This window comes from Arachis hypogaea, chromosome 20 (genome assembly GCF_003086295.3).
Source record: "Arachis hypogaea cultivar Tifrunner chromosome 20, arahy.Tifrunner.gnm2.J5K5, whole genome shotgun sequence".
Classification (NCBI taxonomy): domain Eukaryota; kingdom Viridiplantae; phylum Streptophyta; class Magnoliopsida; order Fabales; family Fabaceae; genus Arachis; species Arachis hypogaea.
In genome coordinates, this window is record NC_092055.1 from 36,815,424 (window position 1) to 36,833,820 (window position 18,397).

Below are 18,397 nucleotides of genomic sequence, written 5' to 3' on the forward strand. Positions count from 1 at the left end.
CACTTGCTGGTCTTTGAAACAACTTCAGGAGACTTTTTTATTTTTGTCTCGTACCCAGCCATGAGACTTTTTCCTTTTATCTCGTCACCCGGCACGCGATATTTTTCCATTTTATCTCCTGGACAGCAGAAACAGAAATGGAGTAGAAGAGAGAGAGAGAGAGAATTACACCAAGATATATCCTGGTTCAGATACTGAGTGCAATGCAGCCTACATCCAGTCTCCATCAAAACAAAGATGGAATTTCACTATAATCATCCTTGATTACAAACACCAATTCTCCCTAGAAACTACCCTTCCTATCCGGGACAAGTCCAGAATCTAAACCCCAATCCTGAACTTGACTTGGTTACTGCCAAGCTTTCATCTGCAAAGTGCTAACCCAACTTGCAAGGGGATTCTCACAGAATTATAAAACACAACACAGATGTACAAAGGACCTCTAAGGACATCTATGGCTTTTTCTTTTAATTTTGCACTCTCTGCCTTTTTCCGCTCTATGGCTTTTTCTTACAAACCTCACTATTTGCCTTTTTCCATGAGACTCAAGACAGACAAAATTAAACATAAAATTACAAAATGAAGAACATTGAAGGAGAAGAACTTCTGTTAGCTTAGGTAGCTATGAGAACTCTGTGCCTTGCACTCTCACTCCTTGCTTCAAGCCCTGGCTGTTCTCCCTTACTTATAGGGGGAAGCCTCCACGGTTGAAACCCAAATAAACCAAGATAAACTTCTTCTTCTTCATGCAAACTGGTTCGGCCAGAGAGAGAGAAGAGATAACCAAATGCAAAATCCAACATACAATTACCTCTAGTCCTTCCTTGGTCACCAATCTTCATCAATCCAAGCCCTCCATCTTGCCTTGCTCTCCAAGACGGATTCCTAGCCCTTGATGAGTTATGATGATGACAGCTTCATCTGTTCTAACTTCTACCTCCTCCATCACGTAGCCACTGTTGCTACCTCCTGTGGTGGTTGAGCAAAATCAGAGACAAGCTATCCCTCCAAGGATCTTCCTCTATTGACCGAAATCTTCTTCTTCCATTTTTGGTATGGAGAAGCTAAGATCTCTTCACCAAATCTTACCATAAGTGATGAAAATCTCAGCCACAACATACTTTTAATTTTCTTATTCTTGTCATCATTGTGATGGTCTTGTAGCGTGTTTCTTCTTCTTTTCGGTAGCTAACCATAGCTTCCAAGCTTTCTCTGTGAAGTGACCGAAGTAGGAGAAGAGAGATGAGAATGAAGAAAGAGAAACTTGAACAATAATTAATGAATGTGATAAAGTAAATTAAGTTTCACACTTCCCTTGCTTTAGGTAGCGTGTAGCATTAAGAGCTATCTAATCAATCCCTTTTTCTCTTTCCTTTTCCCAATGTCTGTATTAACTCTCCTTGATAAAATTTGAATTCCATCACATGATAAACAAAGGGGATCCGTTGGAAGCATGAAGCAAAACACTTGCTTTCTCTCCATATTGGTTTCGGACCAACTTTAGTGGTCTTGGAGCAATGATTTCAATTGGGCTTGTATCACAAATTCTGGCCCAAATAACATAACACCAATTCAGCCACAAAGATTAAAATAATTTTGTATCACTGCTGAATGTATTTTTAATACAATTGGTCTTGCAACATTTTTTCTTTTCTGTTCGGCCCAATAGCAAAATCTGTGCCAACAAAATTATTAATTAAGCAAGTATGAATTGAGATCAAATTAATAATTTTGTAAATAATTATATTAATAATATTTAGTCATCACTAATATTATCTTAGAGTTTTCCAAACTTATCAATCTCCCCCTTGATGACAAACATTATTAATACACAATGATAATTAATGTTTGTCATCACATGATAATTAACTTCTAAAATCAACAGACATTTTAGAGTGAAAAAAGAATGAAACTCAAAAGCTTGGAATTGGAAGCTTAAAATAGAATCTACATCCAGTTTTCTAACAAACAAATATTAAATTTTTTTACTATAAACAAATTCAAGTTACATATACCAATTCAAGCCAAATACAAAAACAAATTTCTCAAAAGCTACTTATGGCTTTTTCAAGATCCTCTGACATCCTAAGAAGTGGGTAACTGCGTTTAATTGAGTGTGCAGTGAGATGAGAATAGAAGAGAAGGAAGCTTAGCTACTTAGGTAGGGAAAAGAAGAAAAACCAAAGTAAAAAGAGAGTTTATATTATGCATGAGGTTGATGCAAAAATAGGAGGAAAGGGTGGAAGGAAATGAGTAAGAAAAGAGATAGAGCTTTGGGAATTGAGGTTCATTAGGAATGGTTGCATCTATGTTAAGAAGAGATAAGAGAGAAAGCATATAGAGCAGAGGGATGCACTACACTATGCAGAAAACAGTGAATCAAATAATGGTTCCTTGTAAACAAAAGTAACACAACATAATCTTCTACATGTTTCTGAAACAAGCGCTTAACAGTTTCTTTCTCTATTGGCCAATTTTATTTAACTGCTTTCATAGGAAGCTGTTATTCTTTTTGGAACAGAAAAAGAACACAGAAGAAAGAAAAAATTGAACAAAAGGGTTAAGAGTATAAAGAACTATCTAGACACTCTTCTATTTAGTGTTCTTCCGAAGCCATCATAACCTTGTTGTGTATTTCTATAAAACTTTTCTTATTTATATAAAGCAAGGAATAGATTCTGTGAATTGTTCATCTTTTCAAATATTTTGTTATCAAGGAATTTTGTTGTCTTTCAACCATTCAATTATGTTATAACCACTACATATGTTTCATGCATGAGTTTAATAATCACTATAACTATTAATTAACTAGTTTCTCATTATTTGAAAAACCATATATAAAGTACTTACTTATTGTATATTTTTTCATCTTTGAGTCTTTTCCTTTCCTCTAAAGGACTAAAAGATATTCTGTCCGGTATTTGTGTCCCACACTTATATTTTTCATTTTTCACAATTTTGTAACATCATATCATGTATTCAACATTACACATGATTCTTCCCAAAATCAAACATGTAAAAAGTTACCCATGATAAAGGAAGGAGACACATGGGACAGAACAATTTTTTTCCCTCAACAAAGCACAGTTCAACTATAGCAAATTAGACAATTTAACTCATATCAACTATCCTTAAATAGAACGAAATGATGAAGACATGAAAACTCTTAAAAAATAGATATCTGGCTAACTGCACAATGTTAATAAAAAAGGAAAAGTCTAGGGGCCAGCAACTTTATTAAATTCTGGCCAGCATGTAACCAGCAAAGAAGAGTGAGCCATTAGATGAAATCTCAAACCAATCTCACACCATTAAAATCATCATTGATGGCTACTTGATGGCTACAAATCACAAAAGTTGCTGTCCCCCTAGCACTCCTCAATAAAAAATATATAACTAAGTTTACCCTTCCTTGTTTTTTTAACGTTGCAAATCTTAACGAACTCCATCGACTAGTAAATAGAATATGGACATGGTACCAAAATCAAGTCCATTTTGTCGACACAGACACAAATGCAACATAAACATTGTTGTTACCATAACCACTGTGACTGCATCAATGCAGCAATTGCAGCCATGTCAACCAATTTTTCTAACAAGTTTTTGCAATTACAGTTATATCGCCAGTTTTTCAGTTATCCACAAAATGCAGTCATTACAAGTCATATATACTCAATTATTATTATTATTATTATTATTATTACTGAGCTATATTTTCTTATTGAAATATCAAAAATTTTGTAAGAGACATGATTCTCCTCCTAAAACCAATGGTCAATTAAAAGGGAAAAATTTCAGTTACTCTAAGCGACCATGTGTTGTTCAAAAACTCTAATTTCAGTGACAATTGATGTCTCTGCTATCACAACCATGGAGTATATATGATTTTGAACCTTGATTATGAATCTTTCACCTATTGACAAACATAATTGTTTAGCTTCACTCGACTATATACAATAGGTTTCCATAATTGCAATAATAAAAGCTATAAGAGCAATGATAATAGAAGATGCAGTTCACTTAATTGGCCAAAAAAAGGAATCAAATTCTGTTTTCTTCTCACTATTTGATTTAATTTATCTTATTTGTAATCTTTTCAAATCTTGAAATTAACTTACCTTTTTTAAAATCAGAAGATATTAATTGATTGAAAGATTTAATTTTAATTGGTCAAAGAAATTAACATGATATAAGAAGAGGTGCTTGATGGAATAAAGTATACACATTAACGTTAACTTTCCAAAACTTGTTTCCAACTCACGTTCTCTTTAATCTTCATTGCTAAAGAAAAGAATGGAAACGCATAGAGCCAAACTAAGCTGCCAATGGTTCCAATGCGGACTACGTTCTTCATCCAGCCGCAAGAACAAACTGAAAGAACCTCTCATGGATTCTGACGATTCTTCTAATGAGGTGCCATTCTCATGCAAGAGGAAGGCAACAAACGCTTTTGGTTACTGTCACGGAATGAGAGAAGGGGCTAACTAGGAGGAGAAGAGGATGATGAATATCAAGAAAACAAAAACAGACTGTTTTATTCAAAATAAACAGTTTGATTTCAACGATGATGAACTTGAAGTTGTTGATATTCTCTTTAACCTCCCTGGAAACTTCTTAGAGAGGCTTAATTTAGAGACTTCAAGCAGTGCTGCAAATTCAACCCCCAGTGCTGACCAAGAACAGGTTTCAAAGGATGATTCTCAGTCCAAGAAAGAAACAAAGAAACCAGTCAACCAAAAAAGAAACAACCCCAGTGCCGTAAATTCAGGCCTGAGTGCCGAACAGGTTTCAAACAAGAATTCCAAGAAGACAGTGGATTCTCGGTCCAAGAAAGAATCAAAGAAACCAGTCAGCCAAGAAAGAAACAGCCCCAGTGCCGTGAATTTAGGCTTGAGTGCCGATCAAGAATGGGTTTCAAACAAGAATGCCAAAAGACCGTTAGCTCAGTGGATTCTCTGTCCAAGAAAGAATCAAAGAAACCAGTCAACCAAGAACTCTCTGAATTGCCACAAAATTTCAAGAACTTGATAAGTGATATGGGTGGCAGCAGGATTACTCTGCTTATCCAAAAAACTCTCTATCATTCTGATTTAAATCCACAACAAAACAGGCTTTCGATATCGTCACAACAGGTCAAGGACAAAGATTTTGTAACAGCCCAGACCACCCGCTAGCACGATATTGTCCGCTTCGTCAAAAGCAAAACCGTGAGGCCTTGTGTGCCGAAGCGGACAATATCGTGCTAGCGGGTGGTCTGGGCTGTTACAGATGGTATCAGAGCCAGAACCCGGATCGATGTGCCAGCGAGGGCGCTGGGCTCCTTTAGGGGGTGGATTGTAAGGCCCACATCGGTTGGGGAGGGGAACGAAGCATGCCTTATAAGGGTGTGGATACCTCTTCCTAGCATGACGCGTTTTGACGAGTGAGTGTGGGGGGCTTCGACTATCATCCCTATCGTCAAAGGCAAAACCGTGAGGCCTTGTGTGTCAAAGCGGACAATATCGTGCTAGCGGGTGGTCTGGGCTGTTACAGATGGTATCAGAGCCGGAACCCGGATCGATGTGCCAGCGAAGGTGCTGGACTCCCTTAGGGGGGTGGATTGTAAGGCCCACATCGGTTGGAGAGGGGAACGAAGCATGCCTTATAAGGGTGTGGATACCTCTCCCTAGCATGACGCGTTTTGACGAGTGAGTGTGGGGGGCTTCGGCTAGCATCCCTATCGTCAAAGGCAAAACCGTGAGGCCTTGTGTGCCAAAGCGGACAATATCGTGCTAGCGGGTGGTCTGGGCTGTTACAGATGGTATCAGAGTCAGAACCCGGATCGATGTGCCAGCGAGGGCGCTGGGCTCCTTTAGGGGGGTGGATTGTAAGGCCCACATCGGTTGGGGAGGGGAACGAAGCATGCCTTATAAGGGTGTGGATACCTCTCCCTAGCATGACGCGTTTTGACGAGTGAGTGTGGGGGCTTCGACTATCATCCCTATCGTCAAAGGCAAAACCATGAGGCCTTGTGTGTCAAAGCGGACAATATCGTGCTAGCGGGTGGTCTGGGCTGTTACAGATTTCTTGCTTCCCACGGAACTAGAAATTCTGGAGGAGAAAAAGGGAATAAAAGTGAAATTGATCCAACCCTCGCTGGAAATCACTGAGTTGACTTTGATTAAGTGGTTCATGCACAAGGCCCAGAGTCAGAGAAAGTAAGCATTTCCTATATTCTGAGATCAAATTGGGTTAAAGTTGCAAAGGCTAACAATCTAGAAAAGGATGATGTTGTTCAAGTTTGTTCATTCCGAGTTGACGAGAAATTATGCATGGCAATTGTCAAGCTTTGATTTATTGTTTAATTCTGTTTTTCTGTAATCATTTTTAGCCTAATTTGCTAATTGCGAGAACTATGTCAGATAGATCCCAAATGAATTTTGTTAGTTTTTTCTTCTTTTTGGCTGGAATGGTTGATAAAATTATCTTTATTACAGTTGGAAGAATCAATTACATGTTTTTATGTTTTCTTTTAATTCTAAAGTTTATTTGTTTTACATTTTCAATGTACTGTTATATAAACACTCAAACTACATTGATTATAATGGGTGTGGTTTAAGTCTAGGATTATTGATCAATTCGATAGTTGAGGATCAGGAAAGGGTATGTGATTTCATGATTAATATGGGAGTTTCCTAAGTCAAACTATTTTGATAACATAAAGTGGTATTATTGAATTGAATTTTTTTTAGAATGTACTCACTAATGGTGCTCATGAAAATTGTAGTAACAGTTTATATTTTGTTTAGAAGTGGTTAGGTCTATGTATAGCTAGCCTTTATGTAATACTCAAAAACTTGAACCAGATGAAGAATAACAATAGAAGACAAATAACAGTTCTGTTTTTTTTTTTTTCGTTGTAAATACAATATTTTCATCAAATCTATTTTAAATTTTTATTTGAATATTTGATTTTTGTTCAGTGACGTAAACCACAAGTAAACAGTCTAACAATATAACAGAATGTGTAACAAACTTGTAACTAACAATCTTGATTTTCTTTAACTACAAGCCTAACCACATTCTTTTTTATCTATTACTCTATGATCCTAACAGGGTTTAACAAAATACAAATACCTTCATGGAAACAAGCATCTAAACTGTAGACAAGCAGATTAGTAGTTTTATATTTAAGATGCAAATACATGTATAAATACATTTGAATCTAATGACGTTAATTTATTTAATTATTTATCAATGGTTCAAATGCTACAATTTAGTAGTGAAAAGAGAAAAGGAGTAGTTACAACAGATAAGGAATAACGAGTTAGAAGGGTAGGAGTCAGTTATGAACTTATGACAATTCTAACAAATTTTCTATTACTCTGTTTTTGGCAAACAGTGTACACACACTTTTCAGTTTACAATTTTCACTGAATTTCTCATTCACTCTTCTTCTTTTTCTCTGCCTTTTATCTCTGTTCTTTACTGTTATCCCCCCCTTCTTTTTTCGTCAAGAATTCTCATTCAAAAGTTCCATAACAAAGTGCATTCCACAAATTAAATAAAGAATCCTAATAATTAATGGAGAAATAGAATCCAAAACCGACTTGACAAAATAAGAAATCAAAGTTGAAGCCATATATACTCAATTTTTTTTATTATTCTGTTTGTGTTGTATTTATTATTAAAATATCAAAAAAAAATACATGATTCTCCTCCTACAACCAATGGTTAATTTTAAAGGGAAAAATAAATATCCATTCTAATCGACAATGTACTTTTCAAAAGATAAAATTTCAGAGACACAAAAAACTAACTAAATTTTTTTTTTATTTTCTCCTTTGTTCTAAGAATATCTCTATGAAATCCTATTTAAATTTATATTTGATTATCTATTTTTTTATCTTCTCATATTTGATTTAATTATCTTATTTGTACTCTTTTTCAAATCTTGAAATTAAATTATCTTTTTTTAAATCAGAAGATATTGATTGATTGATATTTTAATTTGTCAAACAAATTAACGTATAGAAGTATATATAAGAAGAGGTGCATGATTGAATTAAGTATACACAAAACTTGTGTCCAACTTACGTTCTCTTTGCTAATGAAAAGAATGGAAAAATATAATAATGATAAATCCTCCTAATTAATTAAATTTAATATCTATTCACTACAAGAAAACATCTCTATTGTTAAAAGCATGGCAAAAAGCTAAAAAAACGTAACGATAGCTTTTCGCCACACTTTTTGAGCTACCAACATGCTTTTGAAAGGGTCATATCTGCAAGCGTACCGGTAGCTCTATCACCATGCATTTGGTGACCTATCATCACGCTTTATTATTTGCCACGCTTTTAAAGTGTGACTGTTGATGATTACCACTACAAGAAACATCATTAAAATCGACGGCCAAATTGACGGCTTAGCCGTCGATAATATTAAATTTCGACGGCAAAATAAACAGCGGAGGTGGTCTCTATAAAGCTTGTCGATTTTTTAAAATTCTAATAAAATCGACGGCTTACCTAGCCGTCGATAATAATTTAATAAAATCGACGGCCTTACTGTCTATAATATGAGTTTGATAATTTTACAATCTTACTAAAAGCGACAATGATGCCGTCGATATTATTATATAAAATCGACGCCATCTTTGTCGATATTTGATTCAATAAAATCGACCGTGCTTCCGTTTATAATGTGCTTACTAAAAGCGACAACGTAACGGTCGATATTTGATCCAATAAAATTGACGCACCTGCCGTCGATTTTATTATTTAGATACCGACAAATTCTTTATCTATATTTAGTTTTTCTTGTCTATTTTAAAATTAAAAAGTGACAATAAAAGCGACAACCATTCCGTCGATTTTAATAGATATGTTTTAATTATTTTTTTATTTGAAAAATAGTAAACAGTTAATGCAAATAAATATAGAAATAAAATTTATATAGAATATAAATAACAAGACAAATAAACTTTTAAATATAAAAATAAAATTTATACTAAATATTAGATAATGAGTTTACAAACTTATCAAAATAATAAATAATCCTCTAACATAAAGACTCAATACAAGATAAATAACATAAAGACTCAATACAAGATAAATAACTCAAAATTGATGCTGGGAGGCATAAGATCAACTTTTTGCATCAATTTCCACAGGAGTATTACAGAAATTAGGTACCTACATTCACAGTTAATTTGAAAATAAGAGATGACTAAGAGGGAAAGAAGCAAAAGAAAAATAAGAGTTAACATTAGAGTATAGTTAGATTATTCTAACTCCAATGAAATAAGACTTACTGAGATACAACATGAGCAATGGCTGCAGCACTAACACCTAAGCGGAATACAAACATGAACAAAGGATCCAGTGCTATGTTGGTCAAATCTCCTGCCACTGGATCACATAAGGGAAAGGGTCATCAGAATTAGATGATATTAAGATGTTGCAACACACAATTGATAAAATTTTAAGGCATACAAGTGGCATATAGAGGTGTTTTAGTGTCTTTAAATCCTTGGAAGACTCCCTGCATTGCTAACGAGAGAAGAACAGCCGGCGCGCCAAGAGATCTCAATGTCAGGTAGTTCTGTGCAGGTTTGAGCATGGGAGAGTCCATGAAAAAAATTGTGTACAATATGTTAAACAAAATGCTAAAGCGCTGAAACTAAAATGATCATTCTGCAAATGTTTATAAGAAACCACTTACATAATTTACTCCCATGAAGTGCAATAAAGGTTTTGCTGCAAATATGAGGAATATTGCCTGGACAAGGCCAAGAATACCACCAATTACCAATGCTGATGATGCAGAAGGGATATGCTTTCTCTTATGCTCAACCTTAACTACATTTGAGTCCATAAGGATGGTAAATGTAAAGTTACTTCATTAGAAACCATAACTATTTTATGGTTCCCGATATCAAGTTACAATTCATGCAGATTGTGTTATGGCCTTTGCCAAGAAAAATGGTGTTGCAAATGCCCACTCCGATCTTTTGGTTGGTTTAGCAACTTGTTCCCTTAAACTGAATCACATTAGTTTCAGCTGATAATAATACTGTGAACAGATTATTTCAGTTTCTGCCTAACAATTTAGTGAGTTTATTATTAACGCTTGGTGCTATGATGACTTGGGAAGATATCATTACGCCCAATTTTTAATTCCAGATCAGATCACCCCAATACATTTTCAATCCATTAGACATTCAGGAAACAGCAACATTGATAATCCACATACATTTAAATGCAAGAGAAAAGGTTCACTAGAACTTTCAAAGAATTACCTCTTCTACAAGATCCCCAGCAATTCCTCTAACAAGTTCACACAGATTGTTTTCAGTAAATGAATCGTTGATCCAGAAACTGATGTCATTGTAACAAGGTGGATACTGTGGGAGAAAAAGAGAGAGAAAAAGAGTCAGAATTCTCAGTTAGAATTTTGCTAATTTCTATAATTGAAAACTGGACAGCCAACCATAAACAGCACATAAACCCACTAAGTTCCCGGCAAAAGATGAATACCAGTAAGACTATTCACTTGAAGACCCTCTAGTTTGAGATTTACAAATAGGATAAGCATCTTTGGGCAAGAATGAAACTAAACAAACAAATAAAAACAGGAACTTGATCACAAAGGCCCTTGAACCTTGACATAGCGAAGCATCAAAACTACATTCCTAGATATCTTATCATTTAGATTTTAGATCATCAAAATTCTCACCACACTTTCTATCTGAACAACAAAAGAAGACATATAAATATAGTTTTCCATAACAAATTATGTGGGCTATCTTAACTTTGATAACATGGAACTCTCTCAAACACATTTCAAATGTGATAACATATCTCAGGAAAACAATATTCTCAGTGATGAATATACACTACACGGCTGATTAACAATAAATGTCAACACCTAAGGGCAAGCACACAGATAGTGTAAAAGTTACCTTTGAAAATGGCTTAAATTTGACTCCCAACTGGCCCTCTGAGAACTGTGTTCAAAATATATCACCAAAGAAAATGACAAGAGTAACATGTTAGAGATCCTAAAAGAATGACACTTATAGCAAAATAATGTGTTTCTCATGATTAGAAAATCACATATGTCTTCTGAACAACCACTTTTCCTGGAATAAAAGAAAAAAGAAGCAATATATAAAATTAGAATCAACACTGTTTGTTTGGTATATGTCCTAATAAGTTATCCACGCTTACTTATCAAAGTGTTGAAAACTTTCAAAAGAAACTTTAGCTTACATAAGCCACCAGCAATATTACATTTACTTTAATTAAGCTAAGTGTTCCATAATGTAAAGCCTATGCTGATCAGACATAGAAATTAAATCAAAAATTCCATTCAGGCATTTCTCTGAACATGTGGTGTGCAAAGTTCAAAACAGTAAATTTCAGTTCAATCTAAGCAGCATTCAATCCAGTAATCTCAGAAAGATACCGCCAGCAACAATTTCAGTCCAGAAACACAAGTTTTAACAAACCTAAGCCTAACCAAAATTTTTAAAAACAGAATTAAAAAGCAGTGAAAATAAAGAAAAGAAAGACAGGGAACAGGGGAAGGGAACCTGCATTGATGAAAGGAGGAAGAAGAAAGGAGAGGCGGTGGGGTGGTGGTGATGTCGCGGTGGCACAGAAGGTCGCCGCCGCTGGTGGTTGCTTGTCGGTGCTTGAAGACGCGGACAGAGGGTGACTCCACGAACAGGGGTGTCGCACGCAGGAACGAAGAAATGGAGAAATGGGGAAGAAAGAGAAGAAGGAAGAGAGAGAGAGGGTAGGCGATGGTGGTCGTCGGTGGTGGTGTCGGACGGAGGCAGTTGGATTGGTTAGGTGTTCTCATTGGATACCTAGCTTGAATTTGGGAAGTTTGCGTTTCTGAACTTGAATTTGGGGAAGTTTGCGTTTCTGAGGAAGCCGGAGTTGACGCGAGAATATGTGGTTTTAGTGATAAAAATCGACGGCATATTTGTCGATTTTATTTAAAAAAAAATCACATATAGCGTCTATTTTATAAATTAAATTTACATCGTTCATTCTATTTTAGGAAGTAATCAAGACCGTTCAAATTTATCGACGGCAAAGGTGTCGATATTTAAAATAATAAAATAGACGCTATATTTGTCGATTTTAATATTAAAAAAAAACACAAATAACGTCTATTATATAGATTAAATTTAGACCGTCTATTCCATTTTAGAAAGTAATCTAGACTGTTCAAATTTATCGACAGCAAAGGTGTCGATATTTAAAATAATAAAATAGACGTCATATTCGTCGATTTTAATATTAAAAAAACAACACAAATGACGTCTATTATATAGATTAAATTTAGACCGTCCATTCCATTTTAGAAAGTAATCTAGACCGTTCAAATTTATCGACGGCAAAATTGTCGATATTTAAAATAATAAAATCGACGCCATATTCGTCAATTTTATTTTCGACTTCTGGTTCGCCTATAATATGACGATAATAGGAAAATAAATTAATGCATTATAAAAATATCGACGACTAGGCCGTCGATTTTAATATTTTTATTTTTAATTATTTTTTTAGTAATATCGACAGCAGACCGTCGAAAATTATCGACGGCAGAGATAGCCGTCGATTTTTGGCGTCGATAAACACGTTTTTTCTTGTAGTGTACGGTATAATATGGCCACTCTTTTAAAGCGTGGTTATAAATTTATTCAGTAACCTATTATTCTTTTTTAATCTTCATAATAAAACCTTACAAAATTCATAAATAATTTTGAAATTTAGGCAATGACCAGTAAGGCAGTAATTTTAAATCAACTAATCCAACCTTCGTAGAGTTGTCACCAAAAAAATATTTAATCACATGACATGCTCTAACAAAATACCAAAATCAAAATCATAACAATTACCCATAAATTCTTAATACATGAATTACAATTCCAACAACTATTACATTATCTACTTCCTTTATATATACTTCATTACAAAATATGAAACTTCATGATTTCTGATCATCCATTGTGAGCGAAAAGCTTCAAATCTTAAATAATATTATTTGCATTATTACTAGACACAACTTCATTATTTGCAGTGGATGGAGCAGATCGAGGAACTTTCTTAGATTTTAAGCCTGAAGCATGCTCTTTATTTTCCTCTCGAACTTGATCCACTTTTGTAGTATCCTCATTATCAATGTCAACAACTACAGGGCATGGACTTTTTCCCTGTATTGATGAGTTAACAAAGATAGAATAAAAATTCAATATAAAATAAAAGATCAATGAATTTCCAAATTCCTACATTTTAATGATGATCAAAGAAATAAAAACCAAAAAGGACAAATAATGTTGAACACAGTTGCAAGTAATGAGGGTAAAGTTCTGCAAATCTAGTCCAAAAAAAGAACCACATGAGTACGACCTTCAGTCACAATAATGCTAATTTAAGTCAGATCATCCTCCTAAATAACTCAGCGAAATAGTTTAACAGAAAATTATATATGAACATTTTAGCACTAAGTTTCAAGGCAGATTAGGCCCTTGGTTCCAGCACAACTTCACAATATGGCAATAATGTGTTTATAAGAACACTATAACTTTTCATGATTTTATGTCCAGTTACCAGTACGCATAAAGAAATATGGAAGAATTCAGTTTACAAATCAACATTATCATCAACAAGAATTAAAAGGCCTTTCTTGACTAAGAGGAGTTGACTACATAGATTGAAGAATGTCTCCAATTACAAAGCATGTCCATAGGCAAGCATTTAAAAATAAGGAATTCTTAATAAATTTATTTAATCTCCTGCTAACATGACCAAAGCATGATCATTTTTCATGACTTTATACTGGCACACATAAAGTAAACTAATATACGTCATACTTATATGATTTTCTTGTAATTCTTCCTGAATGGCGGACTGGGACCATTTCCTTGTATCTTTTGAATTCATTTCACTATCTGATAGATCATTGTCAATTGGTGTCTTTTGTGAATTTGGTTCTACACATAGAATTTGCACCTGTGCACCCCCTTTAAATTCATATTCAGCTTGCTATCCCTGAAATAGAAAGAAATTCCAAACAGTTAGATAAATATTCGATATAAACCAAAAACTAGGAAGGGCAGACTTAAAATTTAAACAGGGAAAATGAAAAGGCCAATAAAGACTTAATAAGAAGCATAAACTATGAATCTGCTATGAACCAGCCCTATATATGCCATTTCTAAGAATTGCAAGCAATATCCAAATATCCAAGTATTTAGAGTATAAAGGTTGATGAGTTTCCAATAGCAACAGAAAGTGACCTTTTTCTTTCTCAGCAAACATTCCAAAGACTAGAAAGGCAGCTCCAACTAAATAAGAGATGTCATGACATTAAAGGTTTGCCACACCACAAAATATGAATTTCCTTTGGTATTTTTTAGCAGAGAATAAGAGAGTATACATGGCTAACCAAATACAAGCAACCATGACATAACTACTTGCAAAGAATAGAAATTTCCATACAACATGAGAAAATAAATTAGATATACTCTTCATAATTTTACGAGTTCATCATCTATCATGTGTAAAACTATTTGAGCTTGAACTCTTCTAATCAGCATTAATAAATAAAAAATAATTAAAAAAAGGACAACAACAGATGTATAAAAAGAATTCATAGATGTGGCTTACCCTATTTCTGTGCTTTCTCTTGTACTAATTATATCAATGAGTGAAGTTAGAGTGTATTTCATTTTCCTTGCTTGAATGGAAAATTTCTGTAAAAAATATTCAGATAATGTAAATGACACCACATTGACATATCCATTTAAATGTTAGATATAAACCAAAAATTAGGAAAGAACATACAGACTTACAATTATAGACAACGAAATTGAAGAGACAAACACAGACATAAAGAGAAAATCAGCTCAAGAATTTGCTAAGAACTGCACTCTATTGAACAGCGAGCTATATGCCATTGCCAAAAGAACTGCAAGCAATAACCCAAACATTCTCATTTATGAAACATAATTTTAAATATGAAAGTTGAAAAGTTTCTGATAGCAACAGAAAGTGACCTTTTTCTTTCTCTACAGATATTGCGGAGGCTGGACAGCAGCTACAACCAATCAAGAGGAAGTAATGATATCAAGGGTGTGCCACTCCTTCCACAAGTAGATAAAGTAGTTCAATCCAAATTCTGATAATTCTTATGAAAATAAATATGCAATGCAAAACAAAATAACAACTAATCATGAAGAAGTACGACAACTATTCTTACAAATCCACAAATAATTGAAATAAACATACATGGACAATGCAAAAAGCCTAAAAGCGAAGATGTTCACTGAAAAAAAGCAATTACTCTGTGTTAAAAGAAAAAGAAAACTCCCACTAGCACATTTAAAGATTGGTTTTGACTTTATATATGTTTTGTTTCCAATTCTGTATGCCATATATATAAATTTATGGAGTAAAACAACTTTACATATTAGTTGTGATTAGTAGAATTTTTGAAGGCACCAAATAAGGGTATGAAATTATTAATGCCTTGAAACAAGTAGTGATACATAATCAGCATTGAAGGCTTCATGTTTGAATCATACCAAGGCAACCAATCTCTATACAGCTCTTTGTGAATGACGTCAGTGTGACCATCTACGTGCTCAACCAAACTGCCTTTGTAGAAACAGAAATCCCATCTACAAGTCAATAAATAATAGGCATAGAAACAAACTCAATAATACCATAATGAAAATGGCAACAGTAATCGTGGCTAGTAAAATTGTACTTTTCGAAAGGCTCTGACCTATCTGATTACAATTCTTATTTGAAGACAATGAATCTTTATTTAATGTTGTGGCCTAGATTTTCAAACAAAGCATCCAATAAGAAGATATGACCTTCCTAAAGGAAAATGGGAACAACATAAAAAGTCTATTATAAGAATGTCATGTTAACTTAATGGACTTACGCTGATCTTGAAGGACCAAGTGACATAGAAGTCTGGAAAATGGCTTCGGAACTTCCATCAACCACACCAACAGCCATGATTGCAAGGTGATCATCCCACTTCTGATGATGTGACCATATCCAAAAAATTCAAATTCAACCATAAATATTGTTCGAATGATATAAAAGGAATCTCACAGGGATAGAACATCAGTAGAGAGGGTTCTCATTAGAATATCACAAGCTTATTATGTCAATGAATCAGCAGCAAAGCAAGCTCAAATTCATCACACAGAACCAATCATGAATTAATCATTGATTACTATAGGATTAACATATCCCCCGTAGTTTTATTCCAGGTCTAGAGACATAGTAATACATCAAATGGATGCTTTTTGAAAACTGGAAACATTTCAATTAAACATCATAAACTAGCATAATGGAATTTTTTGTTTGTTTGTTTTTATGCCTAAAATGCAAAATGCAGAATCATAATGAAGCAAAATGCAAAATCAATCAAACCTAACAAAGAAGGATACAAAATCATAAGCAAATTGCAATAATAAAAAAGTAAACACTGAACCCTCGTGAAAAAAATAGAATAATAAAATTACTAAATTCAGAAAGCCCAACCTTTCACCTAAAACTACACAGAACTAGATCAAAAATCTTTCTCTATCCGGTGCTATTGGAGTACTGTCTTAGTTTGCCATCACCAGCTTGTCATCCTTTTCCGTTCTTCAAAACTAAAATATTTTAATGTGTAATATTATTTTCAAAATTATTATTATTATTATTTAAAGTGTATACTATTTGATCTACTTAAATATTTTAATATCCCTCTTGTTACTATTAATTTACTTCTTAATCTCTCAAATAAATTGTGCAAACTATAAAACACATTTAAGTATTTAATTTTGACAAATAACATCTTACTAGATATACGTTCGAATATATCATCATTAATAAAATTTATTTATAATTTTATATTAAATTTTTTGTATTTTTATTTTCAATTTTTTTCTAATTTTTTTAAATTATCTCTAAAAATACTAAAAGAAAATTTTAAAATTACACTATAAATTAAAACACCATCTACTGAAAGATATAAACAAAGAAATATAGTTTGTTTTCTATGATTTATTTTTGAAAAACATTCACACCAATAAATAAAGAGAAACCTATTTTTTTAGAATAGATTATATTATATGATAAAGTATATAAGAAAATTTTCTGTTATACAAAATTACTAGGAAGCACAAGTCAATATTTATGAAAGATACCAACTTTACAAGATTTTATTGATGTTGTGTATTTTCTTTTGTTTTTTTAATAATTATATTGAATTATATACAAATTATTAAAAAAATTATAAATGATTTTTTAAATTTAATATTAATTTATATATTTTCTAATTAATTTTTGAACAATACAATATTTTTTAAATTTATACTATATAGTATAACTTGTATAATTAATTTAACTTTTTGTGTTTTAATCTAGTTATATATATATATATATATATATAAAAAGAGAACTATCCTCATAAACTATACTCATCATCAATACAAAATAACATTTTATATACTTTTTTTTATATACTAAAGGAAAAACTTTGTACAACAGTGGAGTTAGAATCCAAGAATAAACTTGGTCAAGATTTAAGAGTAGTACCCAGAAATTAATTTGGTTATAGAGAAAAGATTGGTGATCATCGTGTATATAGATGCATGGTGTGTTGTCTTGAATTGTGGACTGTGTTTATCAGAGACCTGCGAAACGCAGGTAACGTTTTGCAGGCGTTGGAATCAAAAAAACTGCAGGCCCTGCAAAACGCAGGCTGGTGAGGGAGGAGAACCAGCAAGCGAAACATGTCCTGCATGCCGACAGGAGCAGAGCCAAACGCAGGTTGCGTTTTACAGGCTCTCTAGCTGCATGCGCGCCACGTGTACTCTACGGGTGTCTCAGCTTGGTGCTTATAAGCGTAAAACGCAGATGGAAGGAAGCAAAGTAAAAACTTAGTTACTGAAGCAAAATGAAAAATAGTTGAGGGAGAGTGAGGAAGGAAGAGTTTACTGTGAGAAGGAGCTTGTTAAAGAAGAAGGGCACGGTGTAGGAAAAAAAATGGTGCATGACTATACCAAACCAGAAGAACATATTATTGAGTATTTGGATCATCCTCAATTTGTAAGTAATTTTTTTTTAATATGTAACAATAAATATATAGGTTTATTCGAATTTTATTTATTTATTTGTGTTGTAATTAGTAGTATTGGGGTTATTAATATTATTATAACTAATATTATGTTGTTATTTATTTCTCATTACGGTTTAATTTTTTTAATACTGGTATTATATTATTGGAAACATTTTAAGTGCACCAGGAGTACCGGTACTCCAGTTATTTTAACCGTTGATCTGAATAATAAAAAAATATATATAATGTATACCGGTACTCTCCGGTG

The 18,397-nt window shown here is 33.4% G+C and overlaps 2 protein-coding genes across 9 annotated transcripts; both read right to left on the reverse strand.

Moving 5' to 3' along the window:
- Positions 1-8,965: 8,965 nt before the first annotated feature.
- Positions 8,966-11,959, reverse strand: LOC112784920 (protein DETOXIFICATION 42). 3 transcript variants are annotated; one of them, XM_025828284.3, is made up of 7 exons: positions 11,579-11,959; positions 10,946-10,990; positions 10,283-10,387; positions 9,706-9,762; positions 9,477-9,585; positions 9,296-9,392; positions 8,966-9,176 (listed from the first exon to the last, which is right to left on the reverse strand). In XM_025828284.3, the coding sequence occupies exons 1-7, from the start codon at positions 11,582-11,584 to the stop codon at positions 9,083-9,085; spliced, it is 513 nt and encodes a 170-aa protein (XP_025684069.1). In that variant the 5' UTR covers positions 11,585-11,959; the 3' UTR covers positions 8,966-9,082. The 3 variants fall into 3 exon arrangements, with proteins under 3 accessions (XP_025684069.1, XP_072086003.1, XP_025684070.1); XM_072229902.1 differs by having other exon boundaries at positions 9,706-9,837; XM_025828285.3 differs by lacking the exon at positions 9,706-9,762.
- A 917-nt stretch (positions 11,960-12,876) lies between these two features.
- On the reverse strand, positions 12,877-16,690 carry LOC112785774 (protein ENHANCED DISEASE RESISTANCE 2). Of its 6 annotated transcripts, none has more exons than XM_072229520.1 (8): positions 16,566-16,690; positions 15,955-16,055; positions 15,587-15,682; positions 15,059-15,099; positions 14,855-14,970; positions 14,670-14,755; positions 13,874-14,051; positions 12,877-13,213 (listed from the first exon to the last, which is right to left on the reverse strand). In XM_072229520.1, exons 2-5 carry the CDS (start codon positions 16,029-16,031, stop codon positions 14,909-14,911), a joined length of 276 nt encoding a protein of 91 aa, XP_072085621.1. In that variant the 5' UTR covers positions 16,032-16,055; positions 16,566-16,690; the 3' UTR covers positions 12,877-13,213; positions 13,874-14,051; positions 14,670-14,755; positions 14,855-14,908. The 6 variants fall into 6 exon arrangements, 3 of the variants coding, with proteins under 3 accessions (XP_072085621.1, XP_072085622.1, XP_072085620.1); XR_011878336.1 differs by lacking the exon at positions 12,877-13,213 and adding an exon at positions 15,790-15,844 and having other exon boundaries at positions 13,648-14,051; positions 15,059-15,145; XR_011878337.1 differs by lacking the exon at positions 12,877-13,213 and having other exon boundaries at positions 13,648-14,051; positions 15,059-15,145; positions 15,587-15,655.
- Between the last annotated feature and the right edge of the window lie 1,707 nt (positions 16,691-18,397).